This window comes from Eupeodes corollae, chromosome 3 (assembly GCF_945859685.1).
Source record: "Eupeodes corollae chromosome 3, idEupCoro1.1, whole genome shotgun sequence".
NCBI classification, from domain to species: domain Eukaryota; kingdom Metazoa; phylum Arthropoda; class Insecta; order Diptera; family Syrphidae; genus Eupeodes; species Eupeodes corollae.
Window position 1 is genome coordinate 74,867,876 of NC_079149.1, and position 21,439 is coordinate 74,889,314.

Below are 21,439 nucleotides of genomic sequence, written 5' to 3' on the forward strand. Positions count from 1 at the left end.
AAATTGAAAATTTTAAATCTAACGACAATTTTTAAATTCAAAATACCTGCAACGTTAAAGTATACATAGCTACAAGCATATGAATACATATGCACATCTCCTCTACATTCACACGTGAAAGCAAAAAAAAATGTAAACAAATATTATTCCTTTTTGGTTTGAAATTTGTATTTTGGCTATCTCCCTCGAACATATTAATGCTTATGGAACCTAAACAAATTTACTTTTCTCATTCTTTCTTTAGTAATTTTCTCCTCATTCTTGATTTTCTACCAAGCGTTTTAATACACGCAGCGCCATAAACGGCGTGGAGATGAAATAAAAATTTTCGTTCCATAGGAGTACTATAAGAAATATATATACAATGCTTGAAATAACCGAAGGTTAATTATCTTCTGATGAAGTTGAATTTGTTTTAAAATGCGTTAGGACCACAAAATCTCCCGAATTTGACGGAATTAAGAATCTTTTTTTAAAGAATCTTCCAAAAATAGGTATAAGATACTTCAAAAACTTGTTTAACAATTGTTTCAAAACAGGTTACTTCCCCACAGAGTAGAAAGCAGCTACAGACCAATTAATTTGTTGAGCTCATTAAGCAAATGTTTAGAAAAACTTATAAAAAACAAACTGGTTATGCATGTACGAGTAGATCAATTTGATATCTTGACACCATAACAATTTGGTATCATAGTATAAACAACCAAAATGACAGAATAACAGTTTGTTAAAAATAACTTATCGTCAGGAAAGAGCACAGGAATTGTGCTTCTTGATGTGGAAAAAGCTTTTGACATTGTCTGGCATGAGGGCTTGATTCATAAGCTAGTTACCTTGAGATTTCCCTTGTACTCGTATATTCTACAAAATATTTTATAATTTCTCTCAAAACGAACATTTAAATTCTGTGTGAACAACTGGTACACTGAAGAAAATAATATCACTTCAGGTGTACCCTAAGGGTCAGTTCTAGGTCCATTACAAAAATTACAAATAATGTAAAATAAAATATTAAAAATTACTTTTCTACAGAAGAGTTTCATAGAATAGCAAATATTCCTGTAAGTATTTCGAAATTAGAAGACCGTTATATTTTATCGTGTAATTGTTCGGATAACAATTTAATCTTGTAACACCCATCTTATATCAACATCCTTACATTAATTTTTTTAAACAGCATTAATAATTTTGTAACATGCATAATCATTTTTTTTTTGCACACCAATGTATGTAACGTAGTATATTTTTTTTTCACATCACTGTAAATAAAATTGTGACAATTGTAACAGTAAAAGACTCCAGCAAAGAGTATAAAAGGCGAAGCATAAATTGTAACACGAAGCATTCGTTGGAATAAAGTTGTTGAGTAAACATACAACGTTAGTTGGAGTCTTGGAGTTGCTTTTATTTTTTTTCAAAGTTTGCTTTCTTCCTAAATTTTGGTTATTAGTCAGTAGACAAGCTGAACTCTTTTGGTCGCTTGGCTCTGATAAAGTTTTTGGAACTAGAGATCCCCATTTGTAGTTCTTTCTTCGAACCAGTAGACAGGCTAAACTCCTTTGGTCGCCTGGCTCTGGAACATTTTTCATGCTCAAACTATCGGATGTGCACTTACACACACATACTCTGTTGCGTACAACAACAACGCTTCAATTGGCGCCCAACCTTGTGTTTACTGTCACGTCTGACGTTTCCGACTAAGGACAGCACAGTAGAACCCGACCGACCGCATTGCAGTAGAACCCGTTTAAGTGGGCAAACAAATATTTTTTTTTTGATTGCTTCGATAGCAAAAATATTGTTTTTCGGGAAAAAACAACAACGCCGCACCGACCGCATTACAGTCGAACCCGTTTAAGTGGGAAAACATTTTTTTGATTGCTGTGATAGCAAAAATAATTTTTTTTGGAAAAAACATCAACCCCGACCGACCGCATTACAGTCGAACCCGTTTAAGTGGGCAAACATTTTTCTTATTGCTTTGATAGCAAAAATAATTTTTTTTTGGAAAAAGAAACATCAACCCCGACCGACCGCATTACAGTCGAAACCGTTTAAGTGGGCAAACATTTTTTTTATTGCTTCGATAGTAAAAATAATTTTTTTTTGGAAAAAAAACGCATCAACCCCGACCGCATTACAGTCGAACCCGTTTAAGTAGGCAAACATTTTTTTATTGCTTTGATAGCAAAAATAATTAAAAAAAAAAAAATAACAAACTCGAACCGACCGCACTACAGTCAAACCCGTTTAATAAAAACCGCCCAGTTACCTATATATAAAAAACGCAATTTATGAGAAAGAGTAATCGGCTGTTTATGAAGCCTAAGCCAATATATGTATATTGAGAAAAGTTCCTCATCAGAATCTTCCGAATTTGAATTTGAATCGTCGAATACTGAGTTCTAATCAACAGTTGTAGAAGAAGTTTCATCGAAAAACGAAACAATGGCCGAACCGATGCACCGCTCGTTTTGATGGTGAAAGAAACACGTCCAAAGTGGATGATTTTATAGCAACCATTACGGTGAATAAGAATGCAGACAATGTTTCCGAAGCTAACGCGTTGACTGGATTCCCGCTATTACTCGAATGTTTTGCATCAAACTGGTGGCAAGGTGTTAACAATGAAGCGAAAGCATTTGATGATGCAATAAAGCTAACACGCTCATCCTTTGCTCCACCTAAGAAAGCATGGAGAATATATACAGAGCTCAATTCAGTAAACCAGTTAGCTAACGAACCGATTGACGAATTCATATGTAAAAGCGAACACTATTCTCTCAATTAACAGACAAACTTACGGAAGAGATAATGATCAATATGGTGTATGGTCAATTGCTCTTGTTTATAAGAGAAAAAGTGAGCAGAAGTTCTTTTAAGACTTTCCAGGAGCTCCTTAAAGAAGCTCGAGAAGTGGAGTTAGCTCGAAAGGAAACAAAATTCCCAAATATAGCTGTTGAGGATGTGAAGAAAAAGCGTTGCACATTCTGCACAAAGCAAGGTCATTCAGTGGAGCAGTGTTTCAAAAAAGCCAACAACCAAACTGAAACAAAGAAGCCAACTCAAAATTGCTATAAAAATGCTAACAGCCCAGCTAGATTTCAACCTGGTTGAATCAACAGTCATCGGTAGAAATGTTCCAACTGTTGACATCAACATAAACGGTCTAAAAGGTGAAGCGTATATCGACACAGCAGCTAGAACAAGCGTCGCAGGTGCACGTTTATACGAACAGCTCGTTAGAAAAGGGTTGTCCTTTCCAAAAAGTGAACGCAAAAGTTACCTTGGCGGACTGAGTTCGGAAAAAGATTACGAAAAATTCGTTTCATTGCATTACCACAAGCTAAAGGAAATCGTACTTTAGTTGGGATAGACTTCCTGGAACAATGTGGAATAATTTTGAACATCGCGTAGAGAGTTTTCCATTTCGTTGATGACCCGGATAAAGTTTTTGATTTCAAGCTTGCAAAAACCCCAATTAATAAAGTACTTGAAAGCCATTCTAAGCCTTCAACGTCTAAACAAAAGCCAAGTTATCACAAAACATTGAACAATGATGACAAGCAGAAAAGGGTTTCCGCGTATCTTGCTTGGTTTGAAAGCCATTAGGCTCTGAGTCCGATTGACAACAGTCTAAAACGAAAAAGAGATAATGATTACTCACCTCACGGTATTCAAGCTATCTTCTCAGATGCTGCTCCTCAAGAGATGAGAACACCCGAAAAAGGCAACAATGACCTCTTTACCGAACCGAAAAAGGTAAATACAAATATTGACGACAGGTTCATACTCAATTCAATTGACATTACACTGCGTCTGCAAGAAGGATTCAACATAAATCCCAGAGAAATTGAAACTCGAAACGATACTGAAAGAGCAAAACGATTTATTTGGTGAGATAACATCCCCTATACCGTTCGTTGAACACAAAATCAACACCGGAACTCATGAACCAATTTCAAATGCTTTGGAAGTTATATCTTCAATCGACAGCCGTTTGGATTGCGGAACGCACCAACAACATTTCAGCGATTAATTGCTGCTAGGAAAATCCAGCTTAAAAAAGAAATTGAAGATATGTTGCGAAAAGGTATTATCGAAGAGAAGGAATCGCCTTGGGCATTTCCAGTTGTTATGGTTCCTAAGAGTGATTTCAGCATACGGGTCTGCATAGACTACCGGAATCTAAATGCTATAACAATACCGGATAAGTATCCACTCCCACGAATCGATGACCTTCTTCATGCAGCTAAAAGTACACCGGTTATGTCAACGTTGGATCTTCGTTCTGGATACTGGCAGATACAGGTAGCAAAAGAAGATCAACCCAAAACCGCTTTTATCACGCCTTTTGGAAGTTATATCTTCAATCGACAGCCGTTTGGATTGCGGAACGCACCAACAACATTTCAGCGATTAATTGATAAATTTCGAAACGGTCTGCCGCAAATATTAATTCTTGCCTACCTTGGTGATATGATTATCTGTTCAGAAAGCCTAACAGCACACTTGAAAGACTTACAAAAAGATTTCGAACGTTTAAAACAATTCGGATTTCGTCTTAACCGTGAGAAATGCAAATTTTGCTGCTCAGAAGTTAAATATTTGGGTCATGTTCTGGCACCAAATGGATTCAAAGTCGATTCCGCCAAGACAGATGCCATTCTATTACGTCCTGCACCTAAGAATCAGAAACAAGTATTATCTTTCTTACAAACCTGTTCGTGGTATAGAAGATTCATACCAAATTTTGCTGACGTATCAAAGCCTCTGTCAAACTTAACTAAAAAGAACTTTGCCTGGAAGTGGGAACTAGAAGAACAATATGCTTTCGAGAAGCTCAAAAGACTCTTGACTTCCTCTCCAATTCTACAACAGGTCAAAGAAGATATTCGATTCATACTGAAGACCGATGCCAGCAGCTATGCTATCGGTGCTGTTTTACTTCAGGGGGAGAGGGAAATGGAACATCCAGTTGAATATGCAAGCCGTTTACTTTTACCTGCAAAACGTAATTACTCTACCACGGAACGAGAAACACTCGCTGTAGTATGGGCAGTTGAAAAATTCCGAGGGTACATCGAAGGTTCTGAGGTGAAAATATTAACTGACCACCAGCCTTTAAAATGGCTGATGTCCTTAAAATCTCCTACTGGAAGACTCGCCAGATGGGCACTTCAACTACAGCCGTACAACATTGAAATTGGCTATAATCCAGGAAAACATAACGCCGTTGCCGATACTCTGTCCGGACCACCATGTCCTGACAAGGATCATGTAGAGAAGGACTGTGTCATCTGCTCAATAGAGGTAGATATACCAAGACGAGGATCGAAGGAAATAAGAGACGAACAACTAGCTGACCTGGATTTGAAAACAATTATCGATTCCTTCGAAAATAACGATGATAATGTACTTCGTTGGACCAATCGTGGATACATGTTACTTGATGGTGTCTTATATCGATATTGCTCGGAAAAAGACTCCGAAAATGGTCAACTTGTTGTTCCCAAAACAATGAAAGCAATGATGTTAAAAAAATACCATGATGATTCTACAGCTGGACACTATGGTGTTGAAAAGACATTAGCTCGTATCTCTAGCCGTTACTATTGGCCAGGAATGAGATCTGACGTAGCCAACCATGTCAAAGTTTGCCTTGAATGCCAACGCTACAAATCTTTAAATTCCTGCAAGTACCAGTGGTCATCAATGGATCCTGATTGTGGAAGATGTATGCAGTCGTTGGGTAGAATTATTTCCGTTAAAAGAAGGAACTGCCGCAAACTGCGCACTTACCTTACTAAATGAAGCTTTTTTGCGTTATGGTGTTCCACGACGACTCCATAGCGGTAATGGAACGCAATTTATATCTGCTCTAATGCAGAAACTCACCTTTTGTTTGGGGATAAAACAATCGTTTACTCCTGTTTATCACCCAGAAGCAAACCCTGTCGAAAGGAAGAATAGAGACTTGAAGGCACAACTATCTATTTTAGTTGGGAACGAACATACTTCATGGAATCTTAAACTTCCAGCCATACGATTCGCGATGAACACCGCAAAGTGTGAAAGCACTGGATTTTCACCATCATTTTTAAAATTTGGACGCGAATTACGCACTCCAGATGAAGTTAACCACGATTTAAAAACCATCATTCAATCAGAAAACTTTGTGCCACAGATAACTCCACACTTACTCAAATTGGTCGAAACCTTAAAAGAAGCAAAGGAATCATCTGAGAAATCTCAAGATAAAAACAAAGTTTATGCAGATAAAAAACGAAGACCTACTGATAAATTCGAAATCGGCGATAAAGTTCTCGTCAAAACACACCCTATAAGTAAATCATCGAAAGGTTTTACATCCAAGTTGGCTCCAAAAAGAGATGCGCCATATATAATCTCCGCAAAGAAGGGTTCAACTACTTTCACCATTGCAAAAGAAGATGATCCATCAGTACCATTGGGTACTTACCGCGCATCGATGCTCACACGTTATTCGGATGGTTCAAGTGAACTACCTACTCCTAATCCTATTATATCTTTCAGAAAAAGAGGTAGACCTGCCAAGAACATTAATCCCAGTACGAAGACGAACAGCCCTAGTCCATGTAATAAGAGAAGGATTACTGATTTTACTATTTCACCAGATCCTGCCACATTCTCGGGACGATCCATTAGGCAGAGGGGGAGATTGTAACACCCATCTTACATCAACATCATTACATATATTTTTTTAAACAGCATTAATAATTTTGTAACATGCATAATCATTTTTTTTTTGCACACCAATGTATGTAACGTAGTATATTTTTTTTTCACACCACTGTAAATAAAATTGTAACAATTGTAACAGTAAAAAACTCCAGCAAAGAGTATAAAAGGCGAAGAATAAATTGTAACACGAAGCATTCGTTGGAATAAAGTTGTTGAGTAAACATACAACATTAGTTGGAGTTGCTTTTATTTTTTTTCAAAGTTTGCTTTCTTCCTAAATTTTGGTTATTAGTCAGTAGACAAGCTGAACTCTTTTGGTCGCTTGGCTCTGATAAAGTTTTTGGAACTAGAGATCCCCATTTGTAGTTCTTTCTTCGAACCAGTAGACAGGCTGAACTCCTTTGGTCGCCTGGCTCTGGAACATTTTTCATGCTCAAACTATCGGCTGTGCACTTACACACACATACTCTGTTGCGAACAACAACAACGCTTCAATCTCAAATTTAGCTGCTTAAGGTGTCAGTACATTTTTTTCTCTTGATTTATTTATTAATAAATGAATGTTACATTTGGCTAATTAATTATTATTTATTTATGTACTGTTTTTTTCTTTTTCCCTATTTGTTTCTTGTTATTTATTTATTTGCTTATGTATAATATTTTTTGCTAATTTATGTATTGGTTTTAATTTATTAAAATATTTGTTTGTTCATTTATTTATTAATATTGTTCATTCGTGTTTAATTATTTGTAATTTATTTATTAATTAATTTACTATGTATTTGTTCATTTTTTCATTAATTTATTTACTTTCTCGTTTGTATTTATTTATTTGTTATTCACTTTTTGATTCATTTATTTATTTTGTATTTATTTATCTATTTATACTTTAATTTATTTATTAATTATTATTACTTATAAATATACTTTTTTTTTGTGATACATAAATGTAAACAACATCTCAAGACAGTTTTCTGCTCACCACTTTTCTCTTCCTATGACAAAATTTCTAATGCCTAATGAAGGTTTTTTTAGTAACTTTTCCTTCAAAATGTAAATAAATCTGTGATATAAATTGAATGTTAATTATGAATTATAATATTTTCAGTAGTAAGCTAGAATGAAAGACACCATACCTCTGTAAATTATGCAATCTAGGTTTAAATGAAAAAAAGATTATAAGAATTTCAGTTACAATAAAGATCTATCTAAAAAAAAGCAATTATTTTGCTAATAATTGGTCAAACCTTTGCAAAGACGAGAACTTCTCTCTCAAATAATCGTCTTTAAACTTTACGATTAATCACACACCTCTATCTCGCTAATCCATCCGTATTGAAGCTCCAATATCGTTAATAGAACTCGAAAGTTGTTTGTCCAACCAAACTAAAAAGTAAAACTCCCAGAAGAGACCGCATATTATACCCGATGCTAAAAAACCATCCTCCATTCAAACAAAGACAGACTAATAAAATTATTTAATAACATTCTCGAAACAGGCACTATTCCACAGAATTGGAAGCTTGCAACAATACTACCTCTCCATAAACCAAACAAAACAAAAAAAACAAATAATAAAATAGATATAACTCATTACTTGGTCTTCCAAAGTAGTAATGGAAAAAGTAATTGCGAAAAGACTTTTGTAGTTTATAGAATCAAGAAACTGATAAGGGCGAACCAAGTGCTTTCAAACCAATCAAATGCTGCAATGATTCTTTACTTCATATCGATTTCTATATCACAAGAGCTTTATCGGCTCGTAATCACTTTACCATATTGTCCCTAGACTTCGAAAAGGCTTTTGATAGAATCAGTATCCATCAAATCTTAGAAAAAATCAAAGCTTGGGGTGTCGGACCCAAAATCTTCAACTACGTCAAATCGTTCTTGACTAATAGATAAATCTGCACCAGGTCAAACAATAGTTTTTCTGAATCTTATTCTTTCTACAAAGTTCTCCTTTATCAGTCGTGTTAATACTGATTGCTTTCGACGACGTCAGTGCTATTATAGCTAAATACTCGCAACATGACAATTGTATAGAGCCCGATGACGTATATATCATGTGTTAGCACAATAACCTCGCAGAACATCAAGCTCTTTTTTCAAATGCTCTAGCAGATATTTCAACATGGTCTGTTACTTCGGGTGCTTAAGTATCAGTAGATAAATGCAAAAATTGCATATATTTCGTGAAATATCTTGTACTGGAGTTTCTTTTAACTTTAATAATATCAGTATAGAAAATGTAACTAACCTAAGTATTTTAGGTATTATTTTCAATAATAAATTTAATTTTAAAAACCACTGTACTGAACTTAAAAAGAGCTTAGCTTCTAGGGTCAATATTGTATATTATCTATCCAGTAAAAAATCATTTGCACTTATAAATACTTTATGTAATGTAACAAGATCTTTAGTCTTAAGTAAGATAGACTATGCCTAACTAATTAAAGAAACAAATATTTGTATCTAATAAAGTTTGCTTTTGTAGTTACTAAAACGAAATTTTAGTTTTTATGAAAAAGCTCTATTTTTTAATTTTAGTTATATGTACAAGGAAAGGAAAAAAGGCTTTAAAAATGAGCAGATTTGGTATTTCTTCTGTGTAAGTTGGAACTTTCTCGTATGAGCCCCCAAATGTAGTCACCCATCATGTTTTCATTATATTGTCCTTGATAACGCTTTTCAAAGTTCATTACATCTTGATGGAAACGTTCCCCTTGCTCTTCTGAATATGCACCTAAGTTGTCTTTAAATTTATCCAAATGAGCATGTAGCATGTGGACTTTCAAAGACATTCTGCAACCCATAACTTTGAAGTTGTGAAGCATATCAGTAATACGCTCCATGTAATTCTCTGTCTTTCTGTTGCCAAGAAAGCCATGAATCACTGCTTTAAGGCTGAGCCACGCTTGTTTTTCGTGCGTACTGAGAATCTGTAGGAATTGTTCACTGGCCATTATTTTCTTTTTTTGTGGACCGATGAAAATAGCTTTAATTTTGGCCTCTGACAATTTCGGGAAAAATGATTTTAAATATTGTAAGGCTTCAGAGTCTTGACGCAGAGCCTTTAAGAACTGCTTCATCAGACCTAATTTTCTCACTCCCTCTTCATACCCACAGCCCCCATACCCTTCTCCTGCATCTTATATGCAACGGCTCCTAAAAAAAACCCACTTAAACACTATAATATCCGTTTAACATTGTGTAAAGGTACAAAAGCAAACTTTATTTGTTATAAATGGAGTTTCTTCTTTTTTCGATGAATACAATCAGAAAATATTTAATAAATAACAGACTCAAAGAAACATATTTTTTTTTGTTGACTTGTGATATGGTTTATCAATCTACGGAAACTACAATAAACTACATCAAGTCTCCTTACCACCAAGCTCCACGCAGAAGTTTTAATGCTTTTCCGACCAACCCAATACGTAACATAATGGCAGAAGCTGGACTCCCCCTCGTAGAAGAGCGTATTCTTGAAACCAGAGCTAAAATCCAAATGAAATTTGCGTTCAGCCGAGGATCAATTTTTGATGAAGACATTAAAACGCTTGATAAATCAAAGTATCTTAAACGTATCCCTTCAGCAATTTATAACAATTGCAAAATCTATGCATTTTCCAGTTATTAAACACGAAAAATACTATCCAGGATGCCCACTATGGTACATCGAAGATTCCTCTTCAATCATGGACATGACTGAACACAACAAAAAACACACTTCTTCATACATCTACCGATATTTATTCAAAGATACTACTAATGCCCTAAATAAAATAAATGAAAATAATCTTCACAGATGGGTCCAAAACCCAATACAGCACGTCGTTTGCTTCAACCTATACAAAATCCCAACAACAGCACTTCTAACACCAGCTTATACAATACAAATCTATCAACCACCGTGATCCTAGGAAACTTCGATCCAAATAACATCAGAAAAATATACAACTTTATAAACCTTCATTACTTTAAAATCTTATTATGTACATAATTCTTAAAACTTTATAATTTTAAAACATAAATATTTAATTCTCACTATTTATACTATTTTCTTTTTGAATTCTTTAATTATAAAAACAAATACACAGCAGCTAAGTCTCTAAGTATGTATTAAATTGTAAATTTTAATTTATAGTCAATAAATTTTAATAATAACCATTGCAACTACATATTAATTTGGAGCACAAAAAACTTCGCAGTTGCAATTTTCCATAAGTGTTTTGCCTCAATGCCAAATTGCAATGATCAATACCATAAAACAATAATAAATTATCTTATGTAGCCCTTTATAGTCAACTGCTTGAATATATAGTAATTAAGCAAAATATGAAGGAAGGAAAGGATTGAGGGGAAAAACACATAAAACTCGCTGTGTTGTGTTATTTTATTTAATTTCTATTAAGACAGTGGACTGAATGTAGGTATATACGAGGTGTTTTCAAAAAGTACCCAGAATGTTCGTTTTTTTTTTTTAAATATTTATTTATTCGTTTGCATCAATGTGTTCCCATTCAAAGTAGTCCCCCCAGATATAATACACTTATACCAGCGTTTTTTTCCATTCTTCGAAGCACTCCTGATATTCACTTTTTGATATGTCCTTGAGCTTTCTCAGCGATTGGGCCTTTATTTCTTCAATCGACGAAAAACGCCGTCCTTTGATGGGTCTCTTCAACTTTGGAAACAGGAAAAAGTCACACCGAGCCATATCTGGTGAATTTGGAGGTTATTTTTGGCCAAAAAATTACGAACAAGCAACGTCCAGTCAGCAGGTGCGTTTTCGGGGTGCAAAAGCCATGAATTGTATTTTAATAAATCTGAGCGTTTTTTTCGGGTTGCTTCACACACACGTCGCATAACTTTAAGGTAATACTCCTTATTAACCTTACACCTTGTGGTAAGAACTCTTTCACATTTGATCGAACTTGACGTGACGATTGTGCTTTAGTTTCGACTTCATAACCGTACACCCATGTTTCATCATCAGTTATGAACCTTTCAAGCAAACTTGGATCGTCCTTGACGTCATTTAATAGCTCCTGAGCGATGTTCATGCGATTGTTTTTTTGGTTAAAATTCAGCAGTTTTGGAAAGAATTTTGCAAAAATCGCCGAGCTCATAAAAACACGTCGAGCCATAGCAACTACCACAGACAAAGTAAACAGTAAACACAGCTGAAAATTGCATTATACTTTAGGGGCATGTATACCAACACAATTAAAATAAAATTGGACCTTCGGACTCTCCAGACCCGCGAAAATTATAAATTCCGGGTACCTTTTGAACACACTTCGTACAATATCAGATACACTCATTACTGGCACTCCAATGGTTGCGCTCTCCATGTTATGCATTTTGGACTGAAATCCTGCACTAACATTGTTTACTAAGTCATTGTCGACATTTTAAGACCCAAATTTTTCCACTCGACATTTTTATTTTAGATATTTTATCGGTTTTTCTATATATTTTAAATCGCACATACATACTTCATAACAAGAAGAGATTTATTGACTTGGATATGAGGCGTTAAATTTGTGTGCCATAATATTCCCAATTCATTCCTCATCCAGCATTTTGTTTTACTCTTTTTATTAATTTCATTTACAGATGTGATTTAAACACACTTCGAGTTCGAACAAAATTTTATGCTGTAAAACAAGATTTGAAACAATAAATATCGTTATTTAAGTTAACCAAAATGTAAAAGCCATATTGATGCACTTATTTATTTATATGAAGGCAACATAGATTATTCTCAGTGAGTCATGGCCAGGAAATCGTTACACAATTATAATTTTTGATTGTTGTGATTCATGTAATGTTTTTATAAATTTTTTAAAATAAAAGGAAAAGAAAGCAGTAACATGATCTGGGGTGCTATTATATAAAAATTAAGCTTAATGGTGTTCATCGACGAAATTATATTATTATCGAATTATTAGAATCAATGATTCAGACAACATTAATCCATACTAAACGCATAGACAGATAGTGTGCTGCAAGACAAAATGTGGAATTGTCAAATGCGCTACCATATTGCACTTGGCTTGAATGTGAAAAATAACGTTCTACGATACAAATTAGGAAAGGGAATTTTAAAACATACTATCCTCTTCACTAAATGAATACAGAAAATTATATACAAACAAACGAAGGTATTTTATTGCATTTTTTTTTTCAATCAATTACATTTTTAAAAGGTCATTTTTTCGAGCGCATTCTAAACAAAAATTCTGCGGCTCTGTTAAAAATCAAAATTTATTGTTGCGCATCGATTTTCCACGACATGACTCAATGTTTAGTATTTAGTATTGGTATGTTGCCTTTTTTAAATGAACTGAAGTGTATGAGTAAGCAAATTTAACTAAAAGCAGTAAAAATAAAATAAATAATGGCAGTATCAAGTATGTATGCAGAACAGCGTACTAACTGTTTGCAACAACTGCGCAGCTTTGGAACTATAACAGCTTATCAAGTGCGATCCAACTTTCATCGAGGATGGCGGGCTTTATGCCGATGTAAACATAAAAGAAGAAACTCTCCTATTTCTCTTCATCGATCGTCCACTGGTTTTGGAAACAAAAGTGAGCTTAATTTAAAATTTTAATTTTATTTCGTAAAAGCGTATAATAATTCATTCGAGTCAAAATTTAAAATTGCCAGAAAATGTGATAAAATCAAAAACATGAAATTAGAGAAGATGATAGTTTCATTTACAGATTTTAGAAAGGCTGTTACTTTGTGAAAATTGAATGTACAGTGACGGACACAACAAAACCAAAATGACTTAAAAAAAAATTTAAATATTTAACGATAGAAACACTTGAAAGAATCTTGACAATTTATTGTATAATAATAATTTATAGTAACAATTTAAAATTAATTTCAAAAGCCGTCATATTGCGCATTTAAAGTATTTTTGATTGAGATATTGATCAACAAAGTTATTACCAAAAGCTTCTACTAGTATACTGTCAAGACATGTACAAATTCTTAAAATAGTAAAACACAAAAGCTTAATTATTTAACTTAAACGTTTATATAAATTATGCCGTTATGCAATAAATTGTCAACATTTCTCAATGTGGTCTTGATGTTTTGTCGTTTTTTTTGGCAACGATTACTTATCTAATATTTTATTTCTTTAAAATGCATTGTTTGTTCTTTTTAACTTTTATTACAATTACCTTAGTAACAGTTAGAGAAATAATAAAATTTGTATAATTTGCAGATATAATTTTAAATATATATTATTAATATTTAAATTTTGAAGTTCTGTTAAGAAATCTTACAAGATTAAAACTGGAAATATTGTTTTGTAAATCACTGTATAGATAAAAATCAAGAAGCTTTTTGAAGCATTAAGAACCGTTTTAAGTCTTATTTCAGTGATCTGAATATTGAATTTTTTAAACAAATCTTTTTTTTTCAAATTTCCTTAACTCAAAAATAAATTCTAATTTTTTATAGATATGCTTGACAAAATTTTGAAAACCATTTATTCATCCGGAGAGCCAAAATCTCGAAATTGAAACTAGATTGTTGTAACGATTAGCGTCCTTCTCCAACTGAGCCTGTAATAAGAAATAAAATACGAGAAAAGTAACACTGGAAACTATAACACAATTTTTTTATAATAATATTACAAAAAATGCAACCTCAATATTGAAATTTAATTATTCATAAACGTTTAGTATACAGATGTGGACAGCTAATTAGCATTGCACGTTATTTTTTTTATTTTCAATATTTTAGTTTGTATTCTATAACATAACTGCATACAACACAAATTTCACAAATTAATTAGAAACAACATGCAAATTTATATGTACTCCTAACATTACTTAATTTCAGGATATCATTACTTGAAAATATGGTTAGCTTAAGAATTTTTTACCATATTCGCTCCTCGGATTCAGAAATAAAGTGACTTCAATGTTAGAATTAATAAAATCAAAGTTTGTGTTAAAGTCCGTAAACATATATCCGGCCTCATCTTTTTTTGTGTGATTAGTGGTATGTTAGTAGTTCCTGTGGCATGATGGTTAGTGCGTAGGACTCAGTCGTTATATGACTTCCAACCAGTGAAGAAGTGCTATTTTTATTTTATTTTCAAGTAAAACAAGTCCAAGCATGTTAGTTAAATATAAAGTTGGTAAGTTGCCACATTTTGATATAACTCATCGGTAGTGGCGTCTGCAGACTTGGAGGTTAGGACACTGAAGTCGTCAATAGAAAATGTCAATCTGTTGATTAAGGAGAACTACAGGCTATCAATTAACAAGTACTGGGACCGCAAGATCCGGTCAGTTAATTCGAGTGACCTTAGTACGTTCCCCAAATTCAACAAGATATTCAGGAAAAAAAACCATAATGACCTTCCGTGTCTTAAACTCCAAAGAACTGAAGAGATTACAGACGTACTCATGACAGCGCAAATAGATCCAGAGGAAGCCATCTTTGACGATGACTTTTTACATAATTGAAGATCCGAAGGAAAAAGTGGAGGCGGTGGAAGCTGCTTTCCAGCAAGTGTACAAGATGAATGTTAGCACTCGCCCCAACCACGACCTGGAAAACAGAACCCTACTTAATCACTTTTACCTTCGAAATGATATGACACAATGGCGAGCTGAGAGCCGCGGTTTCATGCGGTTCAATGACGATTCCTTGGCAAATGCCATAATCGCCGAGCAAACGGGACCAAACCCCTTGACATTTACCGAGGGAGGCAATCGACATTTACACCACACTCTTCAACAATGTACTGAATAATGCATATTATTCAGTGCATGGAAGACCGCTGTGGTTCATCCTCTCCCGAAAAAGGGAAAGGACAATTCCAACCCTTCTTCCGAACATCAGCAAAGGTTCCGAAAAGATCATTAATAGGGCTCTGACTAAGTGGGCTGCGGACAACAAAATAATTCCAGATAAACAGTTCGGGTTCATGGCGGGTCATGACACAATTCATGCTGCGTCTGAACTCGTTTCTGATATCCAATGGAATAAATCAAAACAACAATGCACAGGTGCTGCTCTGGTTGATTTGGAAAAGACTTTTGACACCGTATGGTTAGAGGGTCTTTACCTAAAACTAAGCAAGCTTGGCATAAGCAAGCCATTGTTGTATAATCCTTATGCTATGCTTAACGGTAGAAAGTTTGTTGTCAATAGTGGCAATGTAACTTCTACCACAACATTCTCAATTAAAAATGGTCTTCAACAGGGAGCGGTGAATTCGCCGATTCTCTTCAGCATTTACACCAGCGATCTGATAGGTCTAACAAAGGCAATTGCGTAAGCCGACGATCTAATTGCGTACAGAACGTCCCGAAAGGTTGAGGTTATTAGAATTCTCTTGCAGCGTGATTTCGACAAGATTCAGCGATATTGCGACGACTGGAAACTGGAAACAAATGTCCAGAAGTCGGAGACAATTCTGTTCCGGACTCCGATGGCTAGGGCCACGGGGGTACGTTCAAGAATTGGCGAAAGATGGTTATCGTTGATCTTCACGGGCAGCCAGAAGCGAGCAAGAGTGCAGTGAAGTACATTGGTATCTGGTTAGATCAGTATTTATATTTCGACAGACATATAAATGCTGCTCTGACCAGGGCCAGAGGAGCCTTCGCTCTGAAGAAACGGCTGTTTTTTAGCAGTTGGCTTGACCCCAGAGTGAAGGTAATTTGCTATATGGCCCTCATACGGCCAATGATCGTTTATGGTTGTCCTGTGTGGTTCAACGTTGCCCCTTCCCAGATGGAGAGGTTTTGGGTGTTTGAGCGGCAGTGTTAACGACGCTGTACCGGCTTATATCGAACAGCCGAATCTTCTTATGTGCATTACTATTCCAACTAGGTCCTATACAACGGGGCTCGAATCAACAGAATTGACAATTTCGTGAAAAAAAACCCGTTCGAGGTCACATTAAAAGAGCTATGTCTTCGACCAACAATTTAATTTTCGGGGCGTTCTATCCGAACGAAAGTGCACGCTTGAGCGGCTTCGTTCCAATAGAGGCATTCCTCTTTTTAGATAGATGCGGTCTGATACAGGATAGATTGGCAGTTCCGCTAATCTACCACGTCAGACGACGAACCGTGGATAGGCGACTCCTGTGCAATCGAGACGTCATGGCACAAGGCGGAGCAGAGCTCCTTCTGTTCCGTAGGGCTGTGTCCGAACAGGACCGAACTGATAGGGTGAAGCAGGAGGTGGCGTCCGAAGACGAATGCAGTGGTCGTGCATTTGTTTGATTTAAAGTCAAGTTGACAAGTGGCTACTGTTATATATAACTAGTCAGTAGCCTGGTGGAGGTGGTATCTGAAGACGAATCCAGAGGTCGTGGGTCCCGAGTCCCGTGCGGAGTGCACGAAGCAAAAAAAAGAAACAAGGGATAACGTCACAAAGTGAGTCGTCAGATGCAGAAATCGACTACTTCTTTGAGCGTGGAGAGGGACGCAACAGGTCACCTAAAAATAGGTTTTCAATCCTAGCGGAGCCAGAGCAGCCAAGCAAAAAAGGGTGATGAAGTTGCGTGATGCTCCCATCGCCAACGAAATCGATGAAGTGGAGCTAGTGCAACTGCTGCAGCAAAAAAGCAAGAAATATATGCCTATACACCCAGCTAAAAAAGCTGAAGGAGGAGATGGAGTCCCTTCTTAGTACCTTCAAAACGAACATTGAAGCGTGCCGACAAAAAGAGGCAGCTGAGAAGGAGGGAAAAAAAACATCAGCTGCAACCACAACAACAGCAGCAGCAAGCGAAACAAAAAAAGCCAGAAACAAGCAACAAAAACAACAACCACAGCCAAAGCAACAAAAACAACAACTACAGCCAAAGCCTGCTACAGAAATCACTGGAACTGAGCAAAAAATTAAGGCTTTACTCCCAGTGACATACTCAATGTCTAAAGGCCCATCGACTTCGGTTAAGGGCAAAGAACAGCTACAAAAAAGGGCGCAGCAGCAGCAGAAACAGCTACATTAAAGGCCGCAGCAGTAGCAGAAACAGAAGCAACAACAACAGAAGCAACAGCAGCAGTAACACCAGAAACAACCACCCGTCGGGAAAGAAAAAATGCCACCCATTAGGACGCATAAAGTTAAACTGTAAGTCGGCCACTTAGCGAAATTTTCGTATTAAAATTGTTAATGACAGAGAAAAGAACTATTCAGCCCAGTGCTTCTCACTGACCGAATACAAGTTAGTTAAAGGACCACTGCTGGGTTCAGTTCTCGGCTCCAAGTGAAAAATTAAAGACGGTCGTAATGAAGGGCATAACTTCCTGCACGCAACAGCAGGCGCTCTTACCTGAGCTCCGTCAAAAAGCCACTGACGATCTAGATTTTGTAGGGGTCAAACCTTTCAATACGGTGATGTCCTGAAGAGGGGGTTATAGGCTGCGAATATTCCTCGTAACATTATCGCCCCAAATAGTCTGAGAAAAATCATACGCTTCGACTATGGGAGTCATTAAAAAGGCACGACGACATTTTACAATGCTTGAAGGGGCAGAGGTTCGGCTATGCTCAAACCAACTGCAATATGCAGTTGCGTTAAGTCAAGTGCTACAAAACCCACATTAAGGGAGTGTGTAAGCTGGGGAATGAACGGGTTTAGTATTAAGCCTTTGTATATAAACTGAATAATATTATCATGGAACAGAACATTTTGGTACGAAAGGCGGACCATGAGTGCGCTGTGTGTGCGGAAATTTGGTGTTTAAACTAAGAGCGTCTGGAAAATAAAATTCTGAAAGCAAGAGTGGGAATGAAAGGAGTATATTATTTTTGTCCTCATAAGTATTAATTATTATGTGTGAGGGAGTGAGCTGAATCAGCTGTTTATTTCAAAACAAATGAGAAAATGTGAAAACAAAAACACAAAAACAGTTCGTTACCATAGTTACCTTGGATTTTTTTGTGCCTACCTATCAATGTAGAGGAGTTATGCATATACATATCGTTATAGCTATGAATTGTATGCATTTCGCAGTAGGTATTTTGCTGGAAGAAAATTATATTCATTTGATTTTAGATGTTCAGTTTTTGAGAAATTTGAAAATATAAATGCAACGTTTTTAAATTTCATTCTCTGTAGGATTCATTGTTGTTGTATTTTGAATATGGAGTATAGAAGTATGTATGTATATAAATTATTTAATATTTATATTTCTACAATGTAGGTATATGTAGGTAGAGGGTGGGTATGTAAGTAGTATCTAAGGAGATTGGCGTGTAATGCTAGGCGGTGGAAAAACTTTTTTTAAATACTGTTTCTAAACAATGAAGCCAAAAACATCTCACGAACCAATAACGCTAGAGATTTGAACTAAATTTGATATTATATATTGTAACGTGATACCAAACAAGTATATTTTTAGCAGCACGAACATTTGGTAAAAATTGATGTTCGGTTCTCGATATCTTGTGAAAAATAGGTGGTACATATTGACTTTAAATTAATTTCATTCATTTAATTTGTATTTGTATTTATTGAATCATTGGGTCGATTAGATTAGATTAGATCTGGAATAATTTTATGCAACGAAGAATACCTAAGTATTTAAAAAAGGACAAAATAAATTGAATAAAAATACTATGGTAATTAAAAAGCATTTCGTACTCTTTTCAACATCACCCAATGGGGTAGAGTACTAGATGCGTTTTTTTCGAGGTATCTCCAGTAGCTCCTCGTCCTTAAACTATAAATTATGTATAAATATTCGCATTATAAATGAATCACAGCACTCACACTACAATGAAAGAATATATAAATATACAGTCTTATTTAATAGAATTCGCTAAACAGATGAATAGTTATACAGTGAATAAGGATTTATGTAGGCTCTATGTAACGTTGCGAAAATTCCTATTTATAAAAACTTCTGCTATAAATATTCAACCTCAAAACGCGTTTAGCTTATTATGGGACTATGCAACCTTGTATAAGTTTTATAAATAGCATTTTTGCGTTTAGAGGCATTATAGAGATTACATAACTTTATGTAGGCTCTATACAGCGTTTTTTAAATAAGACTGATAATATTTAAAATCTTAAAAACTAAGTATAAATATATTTAGTTTCTTTGTTTTCTTTTTCCTTAAAGCTTTTGTTTTCCCTTCTGAGTTTCAAAATGATCAGTCCGATCAGCACAAATTTGGTAATAGCTTGTTGATGTTCGGTTGAACAGCTTACTGTTGGAATCATGTCCTTCACCTTCAAAATATTTTGCGTCCAAGTATCAGCCAGCTTTTCTATAGCACTCATTGTTAAAAAATTGTGCAAAAATATGGTGTGCATAATATTGACAGTTTTTTCAAAACGAATTGAAGGAACTGTCAGTTGTCCAAACTTTGAAGTTGTGGCCGATGTCTCATAGGCTCTCAGACTAATTAAAAACGTCTCTTGCCTTTCCGTGTCCATCTCTTCTTCGTCTATTAGAATTTTGGCACATTTATCGCAGTTTAGTTTGCCCTTTAGTTTTTTTTGCAGCAAAACCGGCGTAATATGCAGCAGCTCCTTTCTGGAGATTCTTTGCATTTGCATCCTTTCCATTCATATTTACATGTTCGTCCAGAAGTTCTTCCGGTTTCTTTTCGAATACGAATTCCTCGTTTGTAGATTCATTCGTTTGTGTGTCTAGATCCATGCTGCCAACCATTTGCAACAGCGGTTCTGCTCCAGCATTCTCGTATCCAGAATGCTCAGCTGAAGTCAAATGCTGGAAAATGATTTGCTTCAGATTCCGGAGGATTCCTTTCATATGAGCCTCTGTTGAATCGAAGCATTGAAAACAAATTTTCTGCCACATCTGTGTTTAGATGTGAAAGCAAAAAATAGCTTTGTTCATCGCTCTTGTAATGATTCAACATCTTCCCTATTCCTAATGGAGTTTGCTTTAATCCCTTAAAGCAAGGTGGAATTGGCATTTTGCTGCTGGATTTCCAAGTCGATACCCACTCCCTTGCACTTTTAAGTACATACAGGGTGTCAGTGGAGTCCGACAGAACCTGCTTGTTAGGGTTCCTTGAGTACAACTGTCCTGTATATAGGGTATCGAATAAATCGTTCATCCTTTTGATGAACAACTTTTTTTAAGATTTGTTTATCATTTCACCTTATAAATGCGTACCTACCAATAGGTATACGAAAATTCATTGACGTGAACTAAAATTTTATTTTATTGTTTCCGTGAACTACAGTAGATTTTAAATTTTAACGTATGAAATTTAAAACCATTTTTAAGGGAATTCAGATTGTTCAAAAATGTTTCATATTACATAAAACATGTTTCACAATTAAAATTAAAGGAATTGCTGATTTTTTTAAATGAACAAATACTGAAAAGTAATTTTAATCTTCACCCGAATTTTATTCTAAATTAACCTGAATTATGTTAACAACTTCATATAGGACTCGTAAATGGATTTTAAAAATAAAATAAATTAATACTGTAATTTGTAACTACCTACATGATTGCGTATTTACTATGCTTAAGAAATAGAAAACATTAATCTACATTTGTTCGTTATATTTACAAAAATATCCTACATTGTAAAGGTGATGTAATATCTACCTATATGTATCCTTATAAAAAGCAAACAAAAAATATCTGACCATTATGAGCATTATATTAATTTTCTTTCTCATTGCCATTTTAGTTGAATTTAAAAAAAGAAGTATCTACTT

At 35.2% G+C, this 21,439-nt stretch overlaps 1 protein-coding gene across 5 annotated transcripts in view; it reads left to right on the forward strand.

Annotated features, from left to right (window-relative positions):
• Positions 1-21,439, forward strand: part of LOC129948838 (phospholipid-transporting ATPase IA) — a 132,449-nt gene that overhangs the window by 24,287 nt on the left and 86,723 nt on the right. For 3 of the 5 annotated variants that reach the window (XM_056059928.1, XM_056059929.1, XM_056059926.1), the window contains exon 2: positions 12,349-13,325. The exons of 1 other annotated variant lie outside the window; for it this stretch is intronic. In XM_056059928.1, coding sequence (XP_055915903.1) covers positions 13,133-13,325 — 193 coding nt within the window. In that variant the 5' untranslated portion in view covers positions 12,349-13,132. The remainder of the gene's footprint in view (positions 1-12,348; positions 13,326-21,439) is intronic. One more of the 5 variants, XM_056059927.1, reaches the window with a different exon arrangement.